The sequence below is a fragment of the Hevea brasiliensis genome, chromosome 18 (assembly GCF_030052815.1).
Source record: "Hevea brasiliensis isolate MT/VB/25A 57/8 chromosome 18, ASM3005281v1, whole genome shotgun sequence".
In the NCBI taxonomy this organism is placed as follows: domain Eukaryota; kingdom Viridiplantae; phylum Streptophyta; class Magnoliopsida; order Malpighiales; family Euphorbiaceae; genus Hevea; species Hevea brasiliensis.
In genome coordinates, this window is record NC_079510.1 from 10,534,593 (window position 1) to 10,556,915 (window position 22,323).

At 35.4% G+C, this 22,323-nt stretch overlaps 1 protein-coding gene across 1 annotated transcript; it reads right to left on the minus strand.

The window, feature by feature from the left end:
• Positions 1 to 9,634: 9,634 nt before the first annotated feature.
• On the minus strand, positions 9,635 to 10,201 carry LOC131175820 (TATA-box-binding protein-like). The gene has a single exon (XM_058140493.1). The coding sequence runs from the start codon at positions 10,199 to 10,201 to the stop codon at positions 9,635 to 9,637; it is 567 nt and encodes a 188-aa protein (XP_057996476.1).
• Positions 10,202 to 22,323: the final 12,122 nt, after the last annotated feature.

Here is a 22,323-nt window from a genome sequence, read left to right on the forward strand (position 1 = left end):
TCAAGATAGAAATTTGATGTAGGATCATCAAAGTAATGTGTTCTCAAAGAAAATGATGAAATATACTTTGCAAGTCAATTCGTAAAAATTTTTTTTTTTTTTTGGGTTGATATAAGCAATACAAACCTCCCATTCCCTATCTAATAACTATTGAATTGAAAGAATAAGAGAGCGTATGTTCTGTATGGGAGTACTTAACACTTAGAGTGTGTTTGGCCTAGTTTATGCAAATAAGATTAAAAGCAACCCCTAGTTCTTGTTCTTTAGTTTTTGTTTGACTAATGATTATGATATATGATGTATTTTGTTTTGCATTGAGAGAATCCAAGAATCCATCCTTTTTGGATGGCTTATAAACCATTTTTTCCCTAACAATTTCTGCCTTTTTGGTTAGACCAAGAAGTTTATGTTATGGAAATGGACTTGTCATACCAAATGATGTTTCAAATCAAGTGATTAATGATTATCTCCACAACATGACATGGATTCAACACTTATGATGGGTAGATGGAAACAAGCCAAGCTAAATGAGTCAAGTTTTGAATGGCTGAAGCTCGATTCATCATTTTTTCTCCAAGTTCGAGTGAGCATGTAACACCCTAGGCAAATCCCACATCGACAAAACACGGGAGAGATGCTGGGTTTATAAGTTGGTGGTTCGTAACCCCTATTGACGCGTTTTAAAACTGTGAGGGCTTTGGCCCAGAGCGGACAATATCACTAGTGGGCCGGGCCATTACATTTGTGGTATCAGAGCTGGACTCCCTCTAGTACGATGTGTGGTGCGAGGACGCACCAGGCGGAAGCTGGTGGGCTTGTCACGACCCAGGGATGGGGTTGGGACGTGCTTGTTCAACCAGCTACGCACTGGGGTGGAAACTTCGTGTCCCACATCGGAAACGGGAAGAAAAGATTTGGGCCATATATGTGGGAGCCTTCCTCACCTGGTCAGCGCGCTTTTGGGAATGAAACCTCCCAAGGGACAAATCCGTGAGGCCCATGGGCCAAAGCGGACAATACTAACTGGAGAAGGATCGGGCTGTTACAGAGCATAAGCTCGAGTTTTAATATGATGACTTTAATTTGGCTCGTTTGAAATATATTAAACTCAAACTTGGTTCATGTTTAAGCTTATCTATATAAATATGACAAAGTTTGTCTCCAAATAAGTTCACCTAAAAATGACAAGTGACACTCTATTAGTTTTTTTTTAATTTACCAATTTTACCCCTATTTTATTATTATGACTATTTGATATGACTTTTTAGTTTCTTAATGCTTAATATAAAAATTTAAATGAAATTAACATATATATATATATATAGAAAATATAATATAATATAATATAATTGCAAAAACAAAGTTATATTAAATAAAATTTATTAGTCTTACAAAATTTCGTATTATTATCACTAATCACTTATTAATGATATTTTTTATTTTCCTAATTTTTAATATAACATCGATATAAATATTATAAAACTAAGTTATAAATAATGCTATAATATAAAAAATGAGTTATGATATGAAGATAAAGACGCTAATGCCAAGTAAAATAAAAAATAATTGGTGAACATAATGGGATATTAAAAGCCATAATCACAAGTATATATTCATGAATAAATACCACGTAAAATTACTATTGAAAAAATAATTCTGCCAAATTTTAATACCAAAAAGCCAATATAAATTTAAAATAATTATAAATCTCTCCATCATCATCTTAAAGTTAAAGTAAAAAATATGTGGAGATAACAAACAAAAGTTTCTATAAATATTTAAAAGGTATGTTCTTAAAATTTAAGTTTTTTTTTACATTTCTAATTTTTTTAAAAGTTAAATACTATATTTTATTATTTATTGTATTAATAATTTTAAAAAGTAAAATATATCCGTCGAACGTGAGGGTAAGTTTCTAGTTTATAATATAAATGAGATAAATTGAAAACAATTTGTTTGTTAGCTTCTTTATAATATAACAAGCCACACTCAGAGTCACTCGATAAACTCATGTAAAGGAGTTCAAGCTCAAATAGTTTCTTGCATTACACTCTTTCAAGTAACAACATTAATTAATAGCTCATTACTATTAATTACAAATAACAATAGAATAGTATAATATATAATAAAAAATTGCAACAAAGTCTAAAATTACAACATAAATTTAATTAGATTAACTAATTCCTTGAAATTTCATAAAAAGTCTTTTTTTTTTTTATGCTTCTTACTTAAAAATTGGATTTTCAACATAAGAAAATAAGCTAGATTTTGGATCATGCAACCTACAAGATTTTTGCATATAAAACACATTTTCAATTTACAAAAATAAAATAGCATATATAAATTATTACTGAATGTCGAAATATCACTATTTTGTAGAATAACTATTTCATATATAAAATCTACATCAAAATTCAATATAACTATTATATGAAAATATAATATCTATTTCATGTTTAGTAATTGTGATTACTAATGATACTTACAATTATATGAGATGACAAATGAAATAAAGCTCATATTTGCCCATTTTTTCTATGATGCATAAATAAGTTTGTTTTGAGCTTTTTGGCTGAATATATATGTGCCTTTTTATATGTATTCAAGACCAATTGATATAGTACACCTTAAAAATACTTGAATGTTCGATTCTATCAATTGAATGTCTAAATGATCATAACTACTTGAATGTTCGATTCAATCAATTGAATGTCTAAATGATCATAACCTAAATCATCGTATTGTTTGGACACATGAACAATTTGGCCATCGCACCATATGTTTTAACACCGTGGTATTCGCCTAACTAAATGATGGAATCCATATCCAATACAAATCCTATCCATCAAGAATAAGTATCCCACCTTATCCAGATTCTGAATCCTACTGTAATATCCCTAATTTTCAAATAATAATTATATATATATATATATATATATATATATATATATATATATATATATATATATATATATATATATATATATATATTATTCTAACCTTGGTATTATGGACTTTGCGTATGTACTTTCATTTCGTGGAAATTCGATCATCGTCCGGATCTGCAATTTCGGGCTGAGCAGATAAGCTGCTGGAATCATTTCCGAACCGGGTCAAGATTATAGGCTACCCTACTATTTTCAGACGTTCTGGACGCGTTCCAGTTGTCAGATTTGGCATAGGTAAACTCGAACTCTACATTACTCAATTTTTGCCTTGTACTGGGTTAGAATAAAATTTATAAAATATTCGTAGATGATAAGAAAATTACAATTCCTATTGCAATAGCCTTACAATATTGTTAAGGACCGCGGGGCAGGTTTATAGAATTTTTAAAGTTAATTTGGATAGTTTTTGAAAAATATTAGTTTTGAAGTCTTATAATTGAGTTGTCTGATGTTGTGATTATTGCTTGGTTTGCAGGGCCTAGGAGGGGTCATATAATGATGATGAGATATGGGTTGAGTTTAGAAGTGTTATTTGAACCATTTTGCAGGTTGGGTAGATCATAGGTATAAGGGAGACTCTGTCGGATTTTCGGCACGACTTAGGACATCTTTGGTCTTTTTCTTAGCTTGTATTGAGTCAAATGTACTAAATAATTGTAATAAAAAATTATCAGGTGAGCCAGGACAGCCTTCCTCCTCCGCCCAGCCACCACAGTGACTTCGGTTGAGTCTGTGAGTAAAATATTAATTTTAATTGAAATTTTGATATTATTATATATTCAAGCATGTCCATGCATCACTTATATGTATATATCTATGTAGTTAAATAATAGGCACGTTTTACATTGCATTCATAAATGTTGAAGTGCCATGGATATTGTTGTGGTAATTTGGAGCAGTGTGCGTGCGTTGGCGTACGTGTGGTATAGTGTTGGATATGGACAGGACGGATAGACACGGCTTGAGATCTTCACTGGGACCCGGTCCTTCGGGGTAGACATGACTTGAGTTCTTCGCTGGGACCCCGTATTTGGTTTATTAAGCGAAAGTTCGGCTAGAGATCTTCGCTGGCAGAGGTTGGATTAAGAGGCTGTATAGGGGATCAGCTCCCATATATGTATTGTTTGAGTGCTCCAAATTGCCTTTTTGATGTGATTTGTATGAAATTTATGACGATATTGCATTTCACTCCACAGGGTGCATTAGCTTTAGATAGCTATAGAGATTATGGTTAAAATTGATGTTTTACTCTCTGAGTCGAACGCTCACTCTTGTTCATTATTTTTTCAGGCTACAGGAGGATTATTGTTGTGGTTAACCTGCTTTTCTTCTTCGCAGGTCGTCTATTAATGTCTGTAATATTTGTATAATTCTGTTAACTCCTAGAATTTTCGCATGTGTTAGAAATATTTATTTGATTTGAGTCTATAACATAATTTGCCATGTTAGACCTGTAAACTTATTATATGCATGTATGTTGGACTGGATGAGGGAGCTGAGCTCCTATTTGACTTTATGTTATTATGAGTATATGGAGGGTGAGTTGAGCTCCCCAATTGATTATATATTATGTTTACAGGTCGGGTGAGTCAAAAACTCCCCATTAAAAGGTCCATTTTATGGCCGGACTCTGTCCGGTTAAATTCTTAAAATTGGGCCCAAATGGGCCTTAGAGTTGGGTTGAAGAATAATTAGGTTTACTACGGGCCTCGGGGGCTTTAGGCTGGCCCAGGTCCTAGTGCCGGTCCGGCCCATAGGTTGGGTCGTGACACCTACTTTAATTAAACTTCCTTTAAAATTGGAATTTAATATGATCAAATTCTAATAACAATATAAGTTTATTCGATGCCTATAGAAGGAACTTAAACCTCCATAGTCAGGTATGCTATTTTCTGCTAGTTAATTCCCCTTAATTTTAGTTCCCTTCATTGACTTAAACATCAGAGAGATTGCTCAAACCAACCCACCATGTGTTTTTTGCCTTGTGTTGCATGTCCATACTCACAGAAATCTTAGAACAGCATCAGTGTTCATAAGGCCTTTAAATCATCTCAAAATAGGGCTTTAAATCCTTTTGAATTTTCATTATTAGGACCTTCACTGCCTTTACATATGCATAACTCCAAGGGTGCCAAAATACATCATGGTTATACTGTTCCATGAGATGATGCATAAATAAGTAAAGGTTTGTATGGATGATATGATTATCAAATATAGAGGAATAGAAAGCCATATAGAAATTTTACACAAAGTGTTTGAAAAGCTGAGGAAATATAATATGAAATTAAATCCTGTAAAGTGTGAGCTAAGGGTAAAGTTTGAAAAATTGTTGAGTTAAATTTATTGTCACCAAGAAAGGGATGAAAATTGATATTGATAAAATTAAAGCCATTCAAGAAATGTTGCATCCAAAAATAGAGAGAAGTTTGTAGCTTTCTAAGAAAATTGAATTACATGTCTTGATTCATCTCTAATCTAATAGACATGATAGAGCCAATTTTCAAATTGCTAAAAAAGAAAATAATGAGAAATGGGATGGGACTTGTCAAGGATCTTTCGAAATGATCATGGAGTACGTATCGAAGCCTCCCATCTTAATTAGTTCCCCCATACCTGGTAGACCATTGATCTTATACATGATAGTTCTTTAAGTATCTATGGGTTATGTCTTAGGGTGGCATGATGATACGGAGAGAAGAAATAGTGCCATTTATTATTTAAGCAAAAAGTTCAATGAATGAGAGGCGCAATATTCATTTGTGGGAGGATAGCAAAATGGCAAGTCATGTTATTACAATATGACTTTGTTTACATGGCAAGGAAGGCAATTAAAGGGAGCATGATTGTAGATCTTCTGGTAGAAAATTAGAGCGATGACAGTAAGGCCTTAGATTTTGAATTCCCAATGATATATTAATGCAATAAAAGAAGAAACTGAGAGGTAAAGAGATGTATGGCAAATGTACTTTGATGGGGCCAATAAACCCTTTTGGATTGTCGAATAGGAGTAGTTTTAGTATCCCTTGAAGGGAAACATTTCCTAGTTATGGTCAAGCTGAGATTTGAGTGCATTAACAATATTGTTGAGTATGAAGCCTGCGTGAGTGGTTTGTAAGCTGATATTAAGATGAAGGAAGAGAAATTAAAAGCATGTGGAGATTCAACTTTGATAATTACCAAGTGAAAGGAGAATGTCAAATCCGGGATCTAAAGCTAATCCCATACAAGAAGCATCTTTCAAAGTTGATCAAAAAGTTTGATGAAATCTCACTCACACATTTAGGCCATGACAAGAATCAATTTGCAGATACTTTAGTCCCATTGGCAATTATGACCTGAATAGAAGCAAGAGTGGAGGCGCAACTATTCCCACTACAAAAAAATAGGGTCAATCCTAGCATTAAAATAAGGGCGAGCTATGAAAGCGCTTTTTTATTTAAAAGCTTATCCTATCCATGTGTTTAGTAAAAGTAATGCAAAAATATGCCTGCATTTTGAGGCAATTGACAGAGGCATATTGAGCACAACTTGTTAGTCTAGGGCTAATTTATAGCAACAAAGATTTAATTGCTTTTATGAGTTAAGCTTGTGTTGGAAAATTTCATATTTTATAAACATGCAATTGCTAGTTCTGTGAATTACTTAACTCTAACATTTTCCTCTAAAATTATCCTTTTCTTGCTTGATCTTGTGTTGGCTATAAGAGATCATATCTGAGTTTAATCTCTAACAAGGTTATCCATATTTCTTTGTTTGATTATTTTTCCTCTCTTTAGTTGTTTCTTTAAAGGCTTTTATTATTATTAGTTGGCTGAAATCAAGTTAGGGTTCTAGTGTTGCATCAACTCATATTCTGCATTAAGTAAGCGTTCTTCTTGTACACTTGGAGCTTGTGTTCAAATCTAGGTTAGTTTCTCTATGTGTCTCTACTCCATTATTGATGGGAAACACTTTCAATTGATAAGACTACTGATTTTTATAAGGTTATATATATATTTTTTTATTCTTATTATTGTTGATGGAAAACACAATTCTATGCTTTGTGAAGTTTTTTTTTTCCCTCTAAATTATTATTGATGGAACACACAATTCTATGCTTTGTGTAACTATTTCAGTCTTCTACATCTTGAGGTCCTATGTTCCCAATCCATAGTCATATTGAATCCTAAGGATTGCATTGCTTTCCCGTCAATTCTACTAGTTGTTGTTGTTTTTTTTTTTTTTTTTTTTTTTTTTTTTTTTTTTTATCTATGATATTCCTTATATCTCCCCATTGTTTGCAAAGGCCCACCTAAAACATTGATTTATGATGACAGTAATTACTTGTTAATGGATTCTTCTTTCTAAAAATTGATATAATTTTATTTTTTAAATATGGTGGTTATGCATCTGAATGCTAGGCAAATTTCATGTTAATTCATTTTAATTTGGATTTATATAAGTGATTGAGTTACTTTACACATAAAAATGACTCATTAAGTCATATTATAACGTAATCACTTATATCCACCCTTTCATTTGTATCCATTTCTGACCTGCATATATATATATTCGGATAAATTTCAACAACTGTCCTTGAACTTATATAATTATAACACTACAGTCCTTTAACTTTAAAATGTAATATAAACCCCCTAAACTCTCAAATTTTGCACAGTAAAATACCTTTGACTTTCAATTACTGATTTTTCAGTTAGAAACTGATGTGAATAGCTCCCGGATAGCACTTAGTCAATATTTCTCTCTTATCTCTTATACAAAGTGTAAAATTATTCTCTTTACATATGAAAATTTATTTTATCTATAGAGAGAAAAAATACTTAATTTACACATGGCTTGAGAGAGAAAAGAAAAATACTGACTAAGCTCCATGTTAGAACTGTCTAGGTCAGCGTTTAACTTAAAAACTAGTAATTGGAGGTTAGAGTGATTTTACTATGCAAAATTTGAAAGTGGATGTGGCTTTATGTTACATTTTTAAAATGAGGTACTGTAATGTTACAATTAGATAAGTTTAGGGACAGTTGTCAAAATGTATCCATATATATTCCCAACACTTTGGCTGAATTTCACTTGTAATTTTTGTAAAAGCCCACCTAAAAATATTGCTTGAGTAGTGCAATCACATGTCTGTATAGTATCCCATCAAACTCGAACATCTTGCAACTACAGTTAGCTGTTTGTTTAGATGTATTTAAAGCAACAGAGTATACTTTTTGTTATTCATCAAACCTTGCTACTTAATACCTATGGGTTCTTTTTTCATTTCTGTATAACTTCACAGCAAACAAAAGAGATTCAAAATTTTATTTCTAAACGATTGCAAACAATTTTCTTGCGTAAACTTCTGTTGCTTGCTTTTCCAAAGGAAGTGATATCTTTGATATAGGTTTAGTGTAATGTGAAGCCTTCGAGTTATATGTTGTAGCTTGAAAGACAGCATATAGGCATATCGTCCCCTGCTTCTAGCTAAGTTTGCATAGCAAGAATAAATTGAAAAATGAGAGATTCTGGAGTCTGTCAATTATCTTCCCAAGAGAAGAGTCTATGTGGCTCATGATTGATGAAGAATGAAAGAATCGCATTATTAGGACTAAAAGGGCGTTAATTTTACGATTTGGAGGGAAAGAATTTTAAAGAGGGGTGAGGAGGAACTTAGAAAATGGGGCATCGATGACGGGATGTTTTCTCCTAAAGTGTCTTAATTGAATACAGTGAGATAAAGGTTGGACGGCTTTATATTGCTTAGAAAGTATCAACTTTTACAACTCTTGTTTTGTTTGCCTAGTTTTCCTTTGATTGTATTATAATAAACAATTTAACTGAAAAATTCATTTACTGCACTGAAGTCAGCATCTGGAGTTTATGATTGGAAGGCTGGCCTCTGTGGCCAATATATGAAATCAATACATTAGAGAGAGGGAGAAAATATTTTATTCAAGGTGGTAAGAATTAGGTGGTTATCTGTTTTTTATGTTGAGAGTATAGCAAGAGAGGAAAGGCTTTCTTTAAGTGTTTTGCTTCTCTACAAGTTGCACGTAGCTGATCAGTGTGCAATGGCCACAACTACGGAGCAAATGTCCTCGAGCTCCTTATGTTGGTTGTCTCATGCAATTGATCATGTTCTAATGCTGTTGTGATACTCACTAGAAACTTCAAGTTCTACGTCTAATTTTCACTTTGAAGTTTTACTTTTTAGTGGTGCTCTAGTTCTTAGTCCCAAACTTCAGTTGCATGTTTAGAAGCAGAGATGCATATGTGCACTGTGGATGCCAAGGAAATGGAGAGAGAGATGAGAGAAAGTTAATTGCCATGAAGTTCTTATTGCAGAAATTTGTTGTTCACCTGATTTGATTGAATTCTAGATATATGTAATTTTTTTTTTTCAGCATGGTTATTGATTGGAATATGCTTTAGAGGGTTGCTTCTGTAATCTGATGTAAGCAAACATTTATCAATAAGACACATATGACATCATATGTACTTGATTAATTTGCATGTGATACTTATGTGTTCCAGGAGAGAATTCGGATTCAGAATTGGGACTCATACTGAAGAGAACAAGAAAGTAAAACTTGGTAAAACAAGGAATAGTATTTGTCATTATAAAATAGGATTGCAGTGATTGGTTTAATTCTAGACCAAAATTTATCTATTTCTGCAGATCATAACTGAGAAGATCTCCCTTACTTCTTGAACTCTGCAAGAACGGAGTATATGTTGTCGAAGGCAGTGTAGAAGTCATCCCTTTTCTTGGCTCCAGTGATCACAACCTTCCCGGAGACAAAGATAAGCAACACAAGCTTTGGTTGTTTCATGCGGTAGATAAGGCCAGGGAAGAGTTCAGGTTCGTAGGTGGAAAAGGCACCATGGGATGTGCAGGCAAACTTCTCAAGTCTGATAGTGAATTGAACATCGCAAGAGGCAACAATATTCTGAATCCTGAAGTCTCTAAACTTGGCAGGAAACCCTAGCTTCTGAATAATTCTTGCAAACTTCCTGGCAGCAAGTTTAGACTGCGTTTCGTTTTTTGCACCTGTGCAGACCATCTTGCCAGAGGCAAAAATCAAGGCAGTAGTTTTGGGATCTTTGATTCTCATAATCACAGCGGAGAAACGCTTAGGAAAGAACTCAGAATTGCGAGAATGCAGTGCTATGTGGTTAAGATCCAATGCACAGTCCAAATCTACCGTCGATACAATGTTCTGTATAATAGGAACTATACCTGAAGGGTTGTTCCTCCTGGCAGCCATCTTCTTCTTCTTCTTGGGTTATTGTACTTCCAAAGATTTGATGTCTTTTTTCTATGGAAAGAAAGAAACAATATGAGAATTAAAATCTGGGATCGTTCTCCCCATATATATATATATATATATATATATATTTCTAATTATTAGTATTAACACATCCTAATTTTATTTGAATTCTAATGAGGTGTTTTTTACACCGTAGACTTTGTTTCAAAGCAGGAAACTTTGTCTTCAATAGCCAATAAAATTTTTAAAAATTGCACGATAAAAACTTTTTGAAAAAATTATACTTACAAAGTTTGTGTTATCTTCATTTATCAAATAAAATATATAGCTATATAATTAAAATTAATTTACATATAATTTGAAACTTAAATAAAATATATAGCTATATAATTAAAATTAATTTACATATAATGTGAAACTTATTATGGCTGAATTTAAATGTAATTTTTTTATAAAAATAATAATTTTATTCCAAACAAAATCAATCAATGTTGAATATTATAGCTCATTTATTATAAACTAACATAATGCTCTGTATGGGTAATTTATAATTTTTATTTTTTAATTACATTTTAAATATGATAAATTATTATTATTAAATTAATTTTTAACTACAATTTCTCTCTTATTTAATTTAATTTAAATAAATTTTTATCTATTATAATAATAAATTTTTAATTAATTTATAGTGTAATTAATTAAAATACACATTTAATTCTTTATATATATATATATATATATAAGTTTCCATGATTATTTTATTTAAAATGTAATAAAATTGCTTTATTCAAAAAATAATTTACATTTCATAAAATTTTTATATTTTATCTCATAATTTACGTAAATTAATTTTTTTAAATTATAAAAAATATATTAGATTAATGAGAAGATAATGCTTTTTTCAAAATATATAAATTTAATATTTTTTGTTATGAATAAAATAAAAAAAAAACTAAATTATTAATAATGAATTGAATTATTTAATTTTAATAATAATGAAAATATATAACATTATGAAATAAAATTATAATTAATTAAAATTTTTATCATTAATAAAATTTTATAATATGATTATGAAAATAAAAATAAAAATAACAGAATAAATTATATTATAAAAATAAAATAATAAACAATATGTGCCAAGCGCGGACAATCAACTTGTTTCAAACTAAAGTCAATAAATTGTCTTTTGTTTTTCATTATTTTTTATTCAGCGAGCCCAAGCTATAATAATAATAATAATAATAATAATAATAATAATAATAATAATAATAATAATAATAATAAAGAAGGTATAAAGTAAATCCAATGGAATAAAAAATTGATATTTAAATAACATATTTATATAGATATATTAAAAGAAATTTGGTTTAAAACTCAATTCTTATTAGGTAAGTTTAATTTAATTCATTTTTAATTTTTTATGTAATTTAGTCCATAAATTTTAATTTAAATTTAATTTAGTAAAAAAATAAAGAAAATCAAGAAATTAAACTTTTAATTTTTTGAGCTTAAATGAAGAGATTGAAAAATTTAGTCTCAAAATTAAAAAAATTGAATTTTTTGATTTTCATTTAATTTAATAAAATTAGTTTATAAATTTTAATTTTTTAACTAAATTAAGTTTAAATTGAAATTTTTAGACTAATTTAGATAAAAATTAAAATAACCAAATTAAACTTTCCTAATAAGTATGAAGGCTAAATTAAATATTTTACCAAAAAAATCTAGATCTTTAATTGTGGATTTAATTGAGTGGTTGAAGGCTAACATTTAGATTTTTATTTCTAATTATTTAAATGAAATATTTGGTAAATATGATTTTAAATAAATTTGACATTAATTTAACTTAATTAAATGTTGAAATTTTATAATTTTAAAAATACCTTGAATATTATTTAATTAAAATTTATTTATAATTTTTAAATAATTAATATCAGTAATTACTCGCTATTAATGTTTTAAAATATTATTGACTACTATCGTCATCGCAGCTATATATATATATATATATATATATATATATATATATATATATATATATATATATATATATATATAAAGTCATTTGGCTACTTTAAAAAAGAATTTAATTTAAAAAAATGATTATTTAAAAAAAATTATTTTAATTTGATAGATATATAATTTTTTTTTTTATCAAGGGAGAGAGACATAATTATTTAAAATTTTAATATATAAATAAAAATTATATATAATTAATATGGTTTAGGATACGGTATTGTGGATAGTAACTATAAGAAGGAAGTGACTGCAAGGCGCGCATGGGTTGAATTGTTGCCGACTTCCGTGTACGCTTCGTCAACAATTAGAGATTTTTCTTTTCGTTTTTATTATCTGAAGTATGTCATAATTAATATATTTGTCCCTCTGCTATCAGAAATCAATGGTTTCGTCTCTGCATTTTAATTTCGTCCCACAGAAAGTCCTTCCACTTATGAAATCTGTTAGGTCGAAGAGTCAATGGCGAGAGGCAACTCTTTATTCCCTAAAATACCCTTACTAAACTAAAGAAAAAAAAAACGCTTTTAAACCTTTATTCTCTCAGGGATTTCATCAAACAATTTTAATGCTAAACTGTCTTGTTTGTGTTCTCTTTCTTTGACAAAAAAAAAAAAAGTAACCATCTGAGTAAAAATATAAGAGAGATGAGAGTCCATGATGATGGCCTTAGTTAAGGTCCGCGAGTTAGTGGGTGTGCCCAAGACTAGTCATTCGGGATCTCACAATCGTGTGGTGAGGGTGTGTGTGCGTAGATTATAAAGGACTAAGGACTATTAAAATTATCATAGTTTTAACAGCGATCCAATACTGTCCCTAACTCGTGTGTGTTCTCTTCCTTTGATAAAAAAAAAAAAAAAAATATATATATATATATTAAATCCTTTACTAAACCAAAGGTGGAAGAGTGATGTGTCCAATTCTAATGAGTAAAATTGAAAGTCTCAATACAATTACAAGATCAACAACATACAAAAATGCTGACAAAAGAAAAATCCATCAAAAGCCACACACTAATTTAGGCATGAACATGTATAATTGTTGTGCACCACGAAAATGTGTAAACTGTAAAGAAAATAAAATAAACATACAAAACACCAATATTTACATGGTTCACCCTCTCAACATAGGACTACATCCACGGGCATGCTATCTTCCACTATCATTAATAATGAATCATTAATTACAAGCTCATAGCTATACTATCCATCAACCCAATTATACTCAAGAGAACCCATACTACATAACTGCTCATAGTAAATATATTAGTTTGGCTCTCTCAGTCTCCTCTAGACAAAATCCAATATATTTACTATTACAATACTACACCACAAAGTGTGCCTTCAACTATATGGGCAAGAGCCCTTTCACCAATGGACAAGAATTCCTTCCTTTTGATTTCTATGTCCTTACTCCACCTTAGGCCAAAGCCTCTCTCCACTGCAATGGGCAAGTGCCTCTCATCAATGGGCAGAGCTAAATCCTCGCAATTGGTAAGACTCCTCTCTATAATGGGCGATAGCCTCACTCCATGAGCTAAAAGCCATTCTCTTCAATGGGCAAAAGCCAAATAACTTTTTCCATCATTCTTCTATTTATAGTGTTAATTCTCTCAATCCTTATTTGATTAGGAGTCCCACTTAATTTAAGAATAACACTAAAATAAGAGTTCTACTCATTATAGGAAATATTCCTCCATCCTATTGAGAAATATTTCTCCTACTCAAATTAGGAAAAGATCTCTCTCCAAATCTCATTAGGATTTTGAGTCATAATTCTAACAATCTCCACCTTGACTCAAAATCCATCAACCATTGCATATATCAAATTCTTGGGTGTCATCAAATCATCAAATCTCCATGCTTGAGCTTGAACCCTTCAAATCATCAATTCTTCAATCTTCATCTTGGGTGTAACTTGCTTTATTCTTCAAAAAATCTTCATGTCATCAACCATCTTGATTTTGCATCAAGAGCTCCACCTTAATTTCAACTCTCCACCACCACCATTATTGCATGTGCGATTTTCAACATGTAGCAACAGCTCCACCTTTAACCAAACTTACCAAGATCATCCCCATGCTTTGATACCAATTTATTGTGCATCGCAGAAGTGTGTAAACTGCAAAAAAAAAAAAAAAAAAAAAATACACAAAACACCAATATTTACATGGTTTACCCTCTCAACATAGGATTACATCCACGGGCATGCTATCTTCCACTATCATCAATAATGAATCATTAATTACAAGCTCATAGCTATACTATCCATTAACCCAATTATACCCAAGAGAACACATACTACATAACTGCTTATAGTAAATATATTAGTTTGGCTCTCTCAGTTTCCTCTAGACAAAATCCAATATATTTACTATTACAACACTACACCACAAGGGGTGCCTTCAACTATATGGGCAAGAGCTTTCTCACCAATGGATAAGAATTCCTTCCTTTTGAATTCTATATCCTTACTCCACCTTAGGCCAAAGTCTCTCTCCACTGCAATGGGTAAGTGCCCCTCATCAATGGGCAGAGCTAAATCCTCAGCAATTGGCAATGCCCCTCTCTATAATGAGCGATAGCCTCACTCCATGAGCTGAAAGTCATTCTTTTCAATGAACAAAAGCCAAATAATCTTTTCCATCATTCTTCTATTTATAGTGTTAATTCTCTCAATCCTTATCTGATTATGAGTCCCATTCAATTTAGGAATAACACTAAAATAAGAGTTCTACTCATTATAGAAAATATTTCTCCATCATATTGAGAAATATTTCTCCCACTCAAATTAGGAAAAGATCTCTCTCCAAATCTCATTAGGATTTTGAGTCATAATTCTAACACTAACAAAAGTAATCAGGCAACGGAAATAACTCTGGCAATAGCAACCTCGCCACTTGAGTGTTGGGTAACAAGCTATTGCTAACAAGCTTTTGTCAATCCATCTCGTTCTGCCCAAACCCAACTAACCACTCACCTCGTGTCATAGCCGCGAATCAGAGACCTATCTCTTTCTACTCGAACCCACCTGAAAGAGTGTGACCGAGAGCAAAATTTGGTAAAAAAAAGTGTCACGACCCAAGCTATGGGCCGGACCGGCACTAGGACCTAGGCCAGCCTAAAGCCCCCGAGGCCCGTAGTAAGCCTAACTATTCACTAACCCAACTCTAAGGCCCATTTGGGCCCAATATCAAGAAATCAACCGGACAGAGTCCGGCCATAAAATGGACCTACCAACGGGGAGTTTTTGACTCACCCGACCTGTAAACACAGTAAATACTCAATTGGGGAGCTCAGCTCACCCTCCACATACTCATATCATCATAAAAACATATGGGAGCTCAGCTCCCTCATCCAGTCCATCAAACATACATATCATTATATGTTTACAGGTCCAACATGATAATAATATTACAGACCAAAATCAAATAAATACTTTTAACACATGCGAAAATTATAGGAGTTAATAAAATTACACAAACATTGATAAACAACCTGCGAGGAAAGGAAGCAGGTTAACCTCAAAAATATCCTCCTGTGGCCTGGAAAAATATTGAACAGGAGTGAGCGTTCGACTCAGAGAGTAAAATATCAATTTTAACCATAATCTCTATAACTATCTAAAACTAATGCACCCTGTAGAGTGAAATGCAACATCAACAATATTTTCACATCATAACATCAAAAAGGTAATTTGGAGCACTCACACACCCTGTAGTATCAATCATAATATATGGGAGCTGATCCCCTATACAGCTCTCTTAAATCCAACCTGGTGCCAGCGAAGAACTCAAGCCGGACTTTCGCTTAATAAACCAAATCGAGGTCCCAAATAAGAACTCAAGCCGTGACTACCCCTCGAAGGATCAGGTCCCAGCGAAGAACTCAAGCCGTGACTACCCGTCCTATCCATAGTCCACACCACATCACACGCACGCCAACGCACGCACACTGCTCCAAATTACCACAACAACATCCATGGCACTTTAACAGTTATCAATGCAACATAAATCGTGCCTAGAGTTTAACTACATAAATATATACATATAAGTGATGTATGGGCATACTTGAACATATAATAATAGTGAAATTACAATTAAAATTAATATTTTACTCACAGACTTGACAATGGTCACTGAGGTGGCTGGCGGAGGAAGAAGGCTGTCCCGGCTCACCTGACAATTTTATTACAATCATTTAATAAATTAGACTCAATACAAACAAAGAAAAAGACTAATACGTCCTAAGTCGTACCGAAAATCCGGCAGAGTCTCCCCTATACCTAGGACCTACCCAACCTGCAAAAGGGCTCAAAACACACTTCTATATTCACAATCCATATGTCCACAACTCAATCACATCACACAGCCCCTCCTGGGCCCACCAAATCAATCATCCATCACAACATGTAAAATTTCAATTTAATCCCTATAATTGACTTTTTTTGCAAAAACTGCCCAAATAAGCTCTAAAAATTCTAAAACTTTGTCTTGCGGTCCTTAGCAATATTACTAGGCTATTGCAAAAAGAATCATAATTTTCTAAGCTACCACGAATATTTTATGGATTTTTAATCCTATTTAAGCACTAGAAAATTACGAAAAAGTAAGGTTCGGGTTTACCTTTGCCAATTCCGACTTCGGGAACGCGCTCGGGACGTCTGACAATGGGGGGCTAGCCAAAACCTCGGTCCAATTCGGAGACTTTTCCGGTAACGGGTTTGTCTGGCCGGAATTTCGCAGACCTGATCAACTGTCGAATTTCTGCGAATCGAGGATACCTACATGAAGCCCATAACACGGGGGTTAGTACATAAATTTTTTAGAATTTTCTAAGCTCATTAAATGCTCGGAAAAACACTACGAAGTTTCGTGGGACCCACCGAAAAATGGTGTCGGAAAAATTTGAAATTTATGTCGCCGCGAAGCTCTCGACGAGTGGAGCGTGCTGGTACCCTCGGTTTTCTCGTGGGATTCACAGTTTTCGAGAAATCTAGCCCAAAAATCGAAATAGGCTAAAAACTTCCCGAGCAAAAATTGGACAAACCGCTCGATGGATTTCGGCGTTCTTGGTGTTTATGGAAAGCTCTCGCCGAGTAGATGATTTTAGACACAAGACCCAGTCCAATTGGTGGCCGGATCGACCGGATTTTGGTCGGGGAAGCCGAAACGCTGCACGTGCGAGGGAGGGCATTCGCGCGGTTTTCCGTTTGTTTAGGCGTGCGGTGGTAGGGAGGTCGGGTGGCGCGGCGGTCGGGATGGCAGGAGGTGGTGGCGTGGCAAGGGCGGGAGAGAGAAAACGGGAGGAAGAGAGAAGGGGGAAGGGACGCGCGCGGGAGGAAGAAAAAGGGAAGGGAGCCGGTCCGATTCGACCGGTCCGATCAGGTCCGGTTCGATTCGGCCGGTTCGATTCGAAATACAAAATTTTAATTTTTTTTACTCTGCCTTGGGACCGAAAACGAGATCCAAAAATTCTGAAAAAATTCCAGAAAACTCAGAAAAATACGTAGACTCCAAATATATTTTTAGTTTTGCCACGTGGTCTTTAAATTAATTTTTAAAATTCATCAAAGTTTATATTTTCGGAAAATCGAACCCGATTTTTAAAATCCGAAAAAATCTCAAAAAAATTCCTAAAATTTAAATAAAATTAAAATACCAAAAATGCTCATAAATTTAAAATTTTTGGGGTGTTACATTTTTCCCCCCTTACAGAAAATTCGTCCTCGAATTTTACACAAGGCAGAATAAAGCACATGATTATACATTGAACAGATAAGGGTACTTGCTACGCATGTCCCGTTCTGACTCCCAGGTGCACTCTTCCACTGACTGACTCCTCCACAAAACCTTAACCATAGGGATCTGTTTTGATCTCAGCTGTCTCACTTGGTAGTCCACTATGGCTACAGGCTGCTCCTCAAATGTCAAGTTCTCTTTTAGCTCTATCACATCCGGCTGCAGTACATGAGAAGGATCGGGAATGTATTTCCTGAGCATGGAGATGTGAAACACGGGATGAACGTGAGAGAGGTTGGGTGGTAGCTCCAAACGGTAGGCAACTGCTCCAACTCTATCCGTAACCTCAAAAGGTCCGATACACCGAGGTGCCAACTTGCCCTTCTTTCCAAATCTCATGACTCCCTTCATCGGAGAAACCTTCAGAAATACATAGTCGCCTACTGCACACTCCACATCTCTCCGTCTGGGGTCTGCATAACTCTTCTGCCTACTGAAAGCTGTTTTCAATCGTTCCCTGATTAAAGGAACTACCTCTGAAGTGTACTGCACTAGGTCTACATCATGCACCTTTGCTTCTCCCATTTCCGTCCAACACAGAGGAGACCTACACTTTCTTCCATATAGTGCCTCATAGGGTGCCATCCCTATGCTGGAATGGTAACTGTTGTTGTAGGCAAACTCCACTAAAGCTAGCTGATCATCCCATTGACCTCCAAAATCCAAAACACTCATGCGAAGCATGTCTTCTAGTGTTTGGATTGTCCTTTCGCATCGTCATGCGAGGGTGGAAGGCCGTACTGAAGTTCAACTGTGTGCCAAGTGCCTCCTGCAACTTTCTCCAAAATCGAGAAGTGAACTGGGGCCCTCTGTCAGATATTATGGAAGCCGGAACTCCATGCAATCTGACTATTTCTCGAATGTAGAGCCGAGCATACTGTGCCACAGAATATGTAGTCTTCACAGGCAAGAAGTGAGCTGATTTGGTTAAGCGGTCTACAATTACCCATATGGAATTATATCCTCGCGTGGTACGAGGCAACCCAGTCACAAAATCCATAGTGATCATTTCCCACTTCCATTCTGGGATAGGGAGCTCTTGCAGCTTCCCTGACGGTCTCTGGTGTTCAAACTTCACCTTCTGACAAGTCAAGCACTTGGACACAAAGTCTGCTATGTCTCTCTTCATGCCATTCCACCAGTAGCTATCTTTCACATCATGGTACATTTTGGTGGAACCTGGGTGGACACTGTACAGTGTGTAGTGTGCCTCTCGCATGATTTCATTCCTGAGGTTGTCCACATCGGGCACACATATCCTAGAACCTTGCACTAGGGCGCCATCATTGGCAAATCCAAACTCACCACCTTCACCTTGCTGTACTCTTTCTATGATCTTCATCAATTGTTGGTCTCTGTGCTGGGAAACTCTAACTCTGTCTCTCAAGTCTGGCCTCACTGAAAAATGAGCCAGCAATACCCCCTCATCTGAAAGATCTAGGATTAAACCTTGATCCATCAACTCATGTACTTCCTGAATCAACGGTCTCTTCTCTGCTGAAATGTGCGCCAAACTACCAGAAGATTTTCTGCTCAAAGCATCTGCTACAACATTGGCCTTCCCAGGGTGGTACTGGATGATGCAATCATAGTCTTTCAGAAGCTCCATCCATCTCCTCTGTCTCAAGTTTAAATCCCTCTGTTGGAAGATGTACTTCAAACTCTTGTGGTCGGTGTATATCTCGCACACTTCACCATACAGGTAGTGTCTCCAGATTTTTAGTGCAAAGATTACAGCCGCCATTTTCAAATCATGGGTGGTGTAGTTCTGCTCATGCCTCTTCAGCTTTCTTGAAGCATAAGCCACTACTTTTCCACTCTGCATCAAAACACACCCTAAGCCAACTCTGGAGGCGTCACAGTACACGGTGTATCCTTCACCACTCTTAGGTAGTGTCAACACAGGGGCAGTGGTTAGACACTCCTTAAGCTTCTGGAAGCTCTTCTCACAGTCATCTGTCCAAATAAATGGAACATTCTTCCGAGTTAACTTAGTTAGGGGGGCCGCTATCCTGGAAAAATCTTGCACAAAACGCCTATAGTAGCCAGCTAAACCCAGAAAACTTCGCACCTCAGTGACTGTTGTAGGCCTAAGCCAATCAGTTACAGCTTCAATTTTCTTGGGATCCACTTCAATGCCGTCACTAGAAACCACGTGTCCCAAGAATGAGATGCTTTCTAGCCAAAATTCACATTTTGAAAATTTGGCATATAGCTGATGCTCCCTCAACGTCTGCAACACTATCCTCAAGTGCCACACGTGTTCTTCCTCGGTCTAAGAGTATACCAAAATGTCATCTATGAATACGATGAAAAAACGGTCCAAAAACGGCTTGAACACGCTATTCATCAAGTCCATGAAGGCTGCTGGTACATTAGTGAGTCTAAAAGACATCACCAAGAACTCATAATGACCATATCTTGTCCTGAATGCCGTTTTGGACACGTCCTCATCCCTGATTCTCAACTGATGGTAGCCTGATCGCAGGTCTATCTTGGAAAAGAATCTAGCCCCTTGGAGCTGATCAAACAGATCATCGATCTGAGGAAGTGGATACATGTTCTTCACAGTCACCTTGTTCAGCTGTCTGTAGTCGATACACAACCTCAATGACCCATCCTTCTTTCTCACAAATAGAACAGGAGCGCCCCAAGGTGAAGTGCTCGGACGTATAAAACCCTTGTCCAAAAGCTCCTGTAGTTGCTCCTTCAGCTCTTTCAATTCTGCTGGTGCCATCCTGTAAGGTGGCATCGATATGGGGTTTGTACCCGGCACAACATCAATGCAAAACTCTATTTCCCTTCCTGGTGGCAAACCTGGAAGCTCCTCTGGGAAGACATCCATAAATTCTCTGACAACAGGAACATTTTCCATGCTGACACCTTCTACAGATGTATCTCTCACTAATGCCAAATACCCTTGGCATCCATGCCTCAACATTTTTCTAGCAATAATTGCTGACACCAAATTATATGGAGCCACGCTCCTGTCACCAACAAAGCTAAACTCTTTCACACCAGGTATGTGGAAATACACCTTTTTGTTCTTGCAGTCTAAAGTGGCATAATGAGTCGCCAACCAATCCATCCCCAAGATTACATCGAAATCCATTACTGGTAAAGGAACTAAGTCTGCTGGGAGGATCTTTCCATCCACTACTACTGGGCTACCCGGAAAAATCATATCTACATCTATGTTGTCGCTAAGTGGGGTAGCTACTGACAAAGGGCACTCTAAAGTTGTAGGGTTTCTACCCAACCTCATGGCAAACACAGGGGAGACAAATGAGTGCGTAGCACCCGGATCTATCAAAACACGAGCCTCATAAGAACAGACCAGAAGAATACCTGCCACAACTGCATTTGAAGCTTGAGCATCCTGATGGGTCAGGGTGAAAACCCGAGCTTGACCCCTACCCTGAGTGGCAGAACCCTGATACTGACTTCTATCTCCTGATCTGCCTCCAAATCCACGTCCCCCTTGTCCTCGGCCCTGTTGGCCCATCGATCGCACTGCCATGTTGGAAGTACCGGATACAATCGGCGAGGAACATTTGCACAGAACCTGTGACCCCATCGTGGCTCACCAAAACGGGCATTCTCTAGCAAAGTGACCTGGTTGGCCACACACAAGCATACTCGATCCCATCAAACAAGGTCTGAATGTCCTCTTCCACACTTGTGCACAAGGTGCCAAGGAGGATCTGAACTGCACCAGGCTGCATGCCTGAATCGTGACCCGCTGGATCCGTACCACAGTGCGAATCCTCGAGGTTTGTGTCTAAAACCACTCTTCTTGTTCCTACTTTTTCCTCTGTAATTACTCTGGCCACCACTGTTCTGAGTACCCATGGAAGGAACACCTGAGGAACCCTCTGCTCTGTTTTTCTTTGCCCTTCCGCTGTCATCCACAGCATAGCTAATCTCTATTTGTCTAGCTCGATCAAGTACCACATCAAAAGATCGATCGACATCATGGCCAGGTTTGCATACCTCCTGTCCAGCCCCTTTAGGAATCTCTTCACCTTCATAGTTTCTGTAGCTACTGCTGTAGGGGCATACCTGCTCAGTTCTAGAAATTCTGTAGCATACTCATCTACAGACCTGCCATTCTGTCTTAAGGCCTCAAAGGCCCACTGCTTTTGATCCCTGAAGCTTTCTGGCACAAACCGATTGATAAAAAGTTTCACAAACTGAGCCCATGTCAAACCCTCCATCCGGGGTAACACGTAGTCATTCATCCATTGTCTAGGCATAGGCCCCATGACATCTTTGCATACACTCTATCGGTCTTCTATCA

Bases quoted from the DNA above. Each gene is read 5' to 3' on its own strand.
- LOC131175820 (XM_058140493.1), bottom strand. From the start codon at position 10,201: ATGGCTGCCAGGAGGAACAACCCTTCAGGTATAGTTCCTATTATACAG.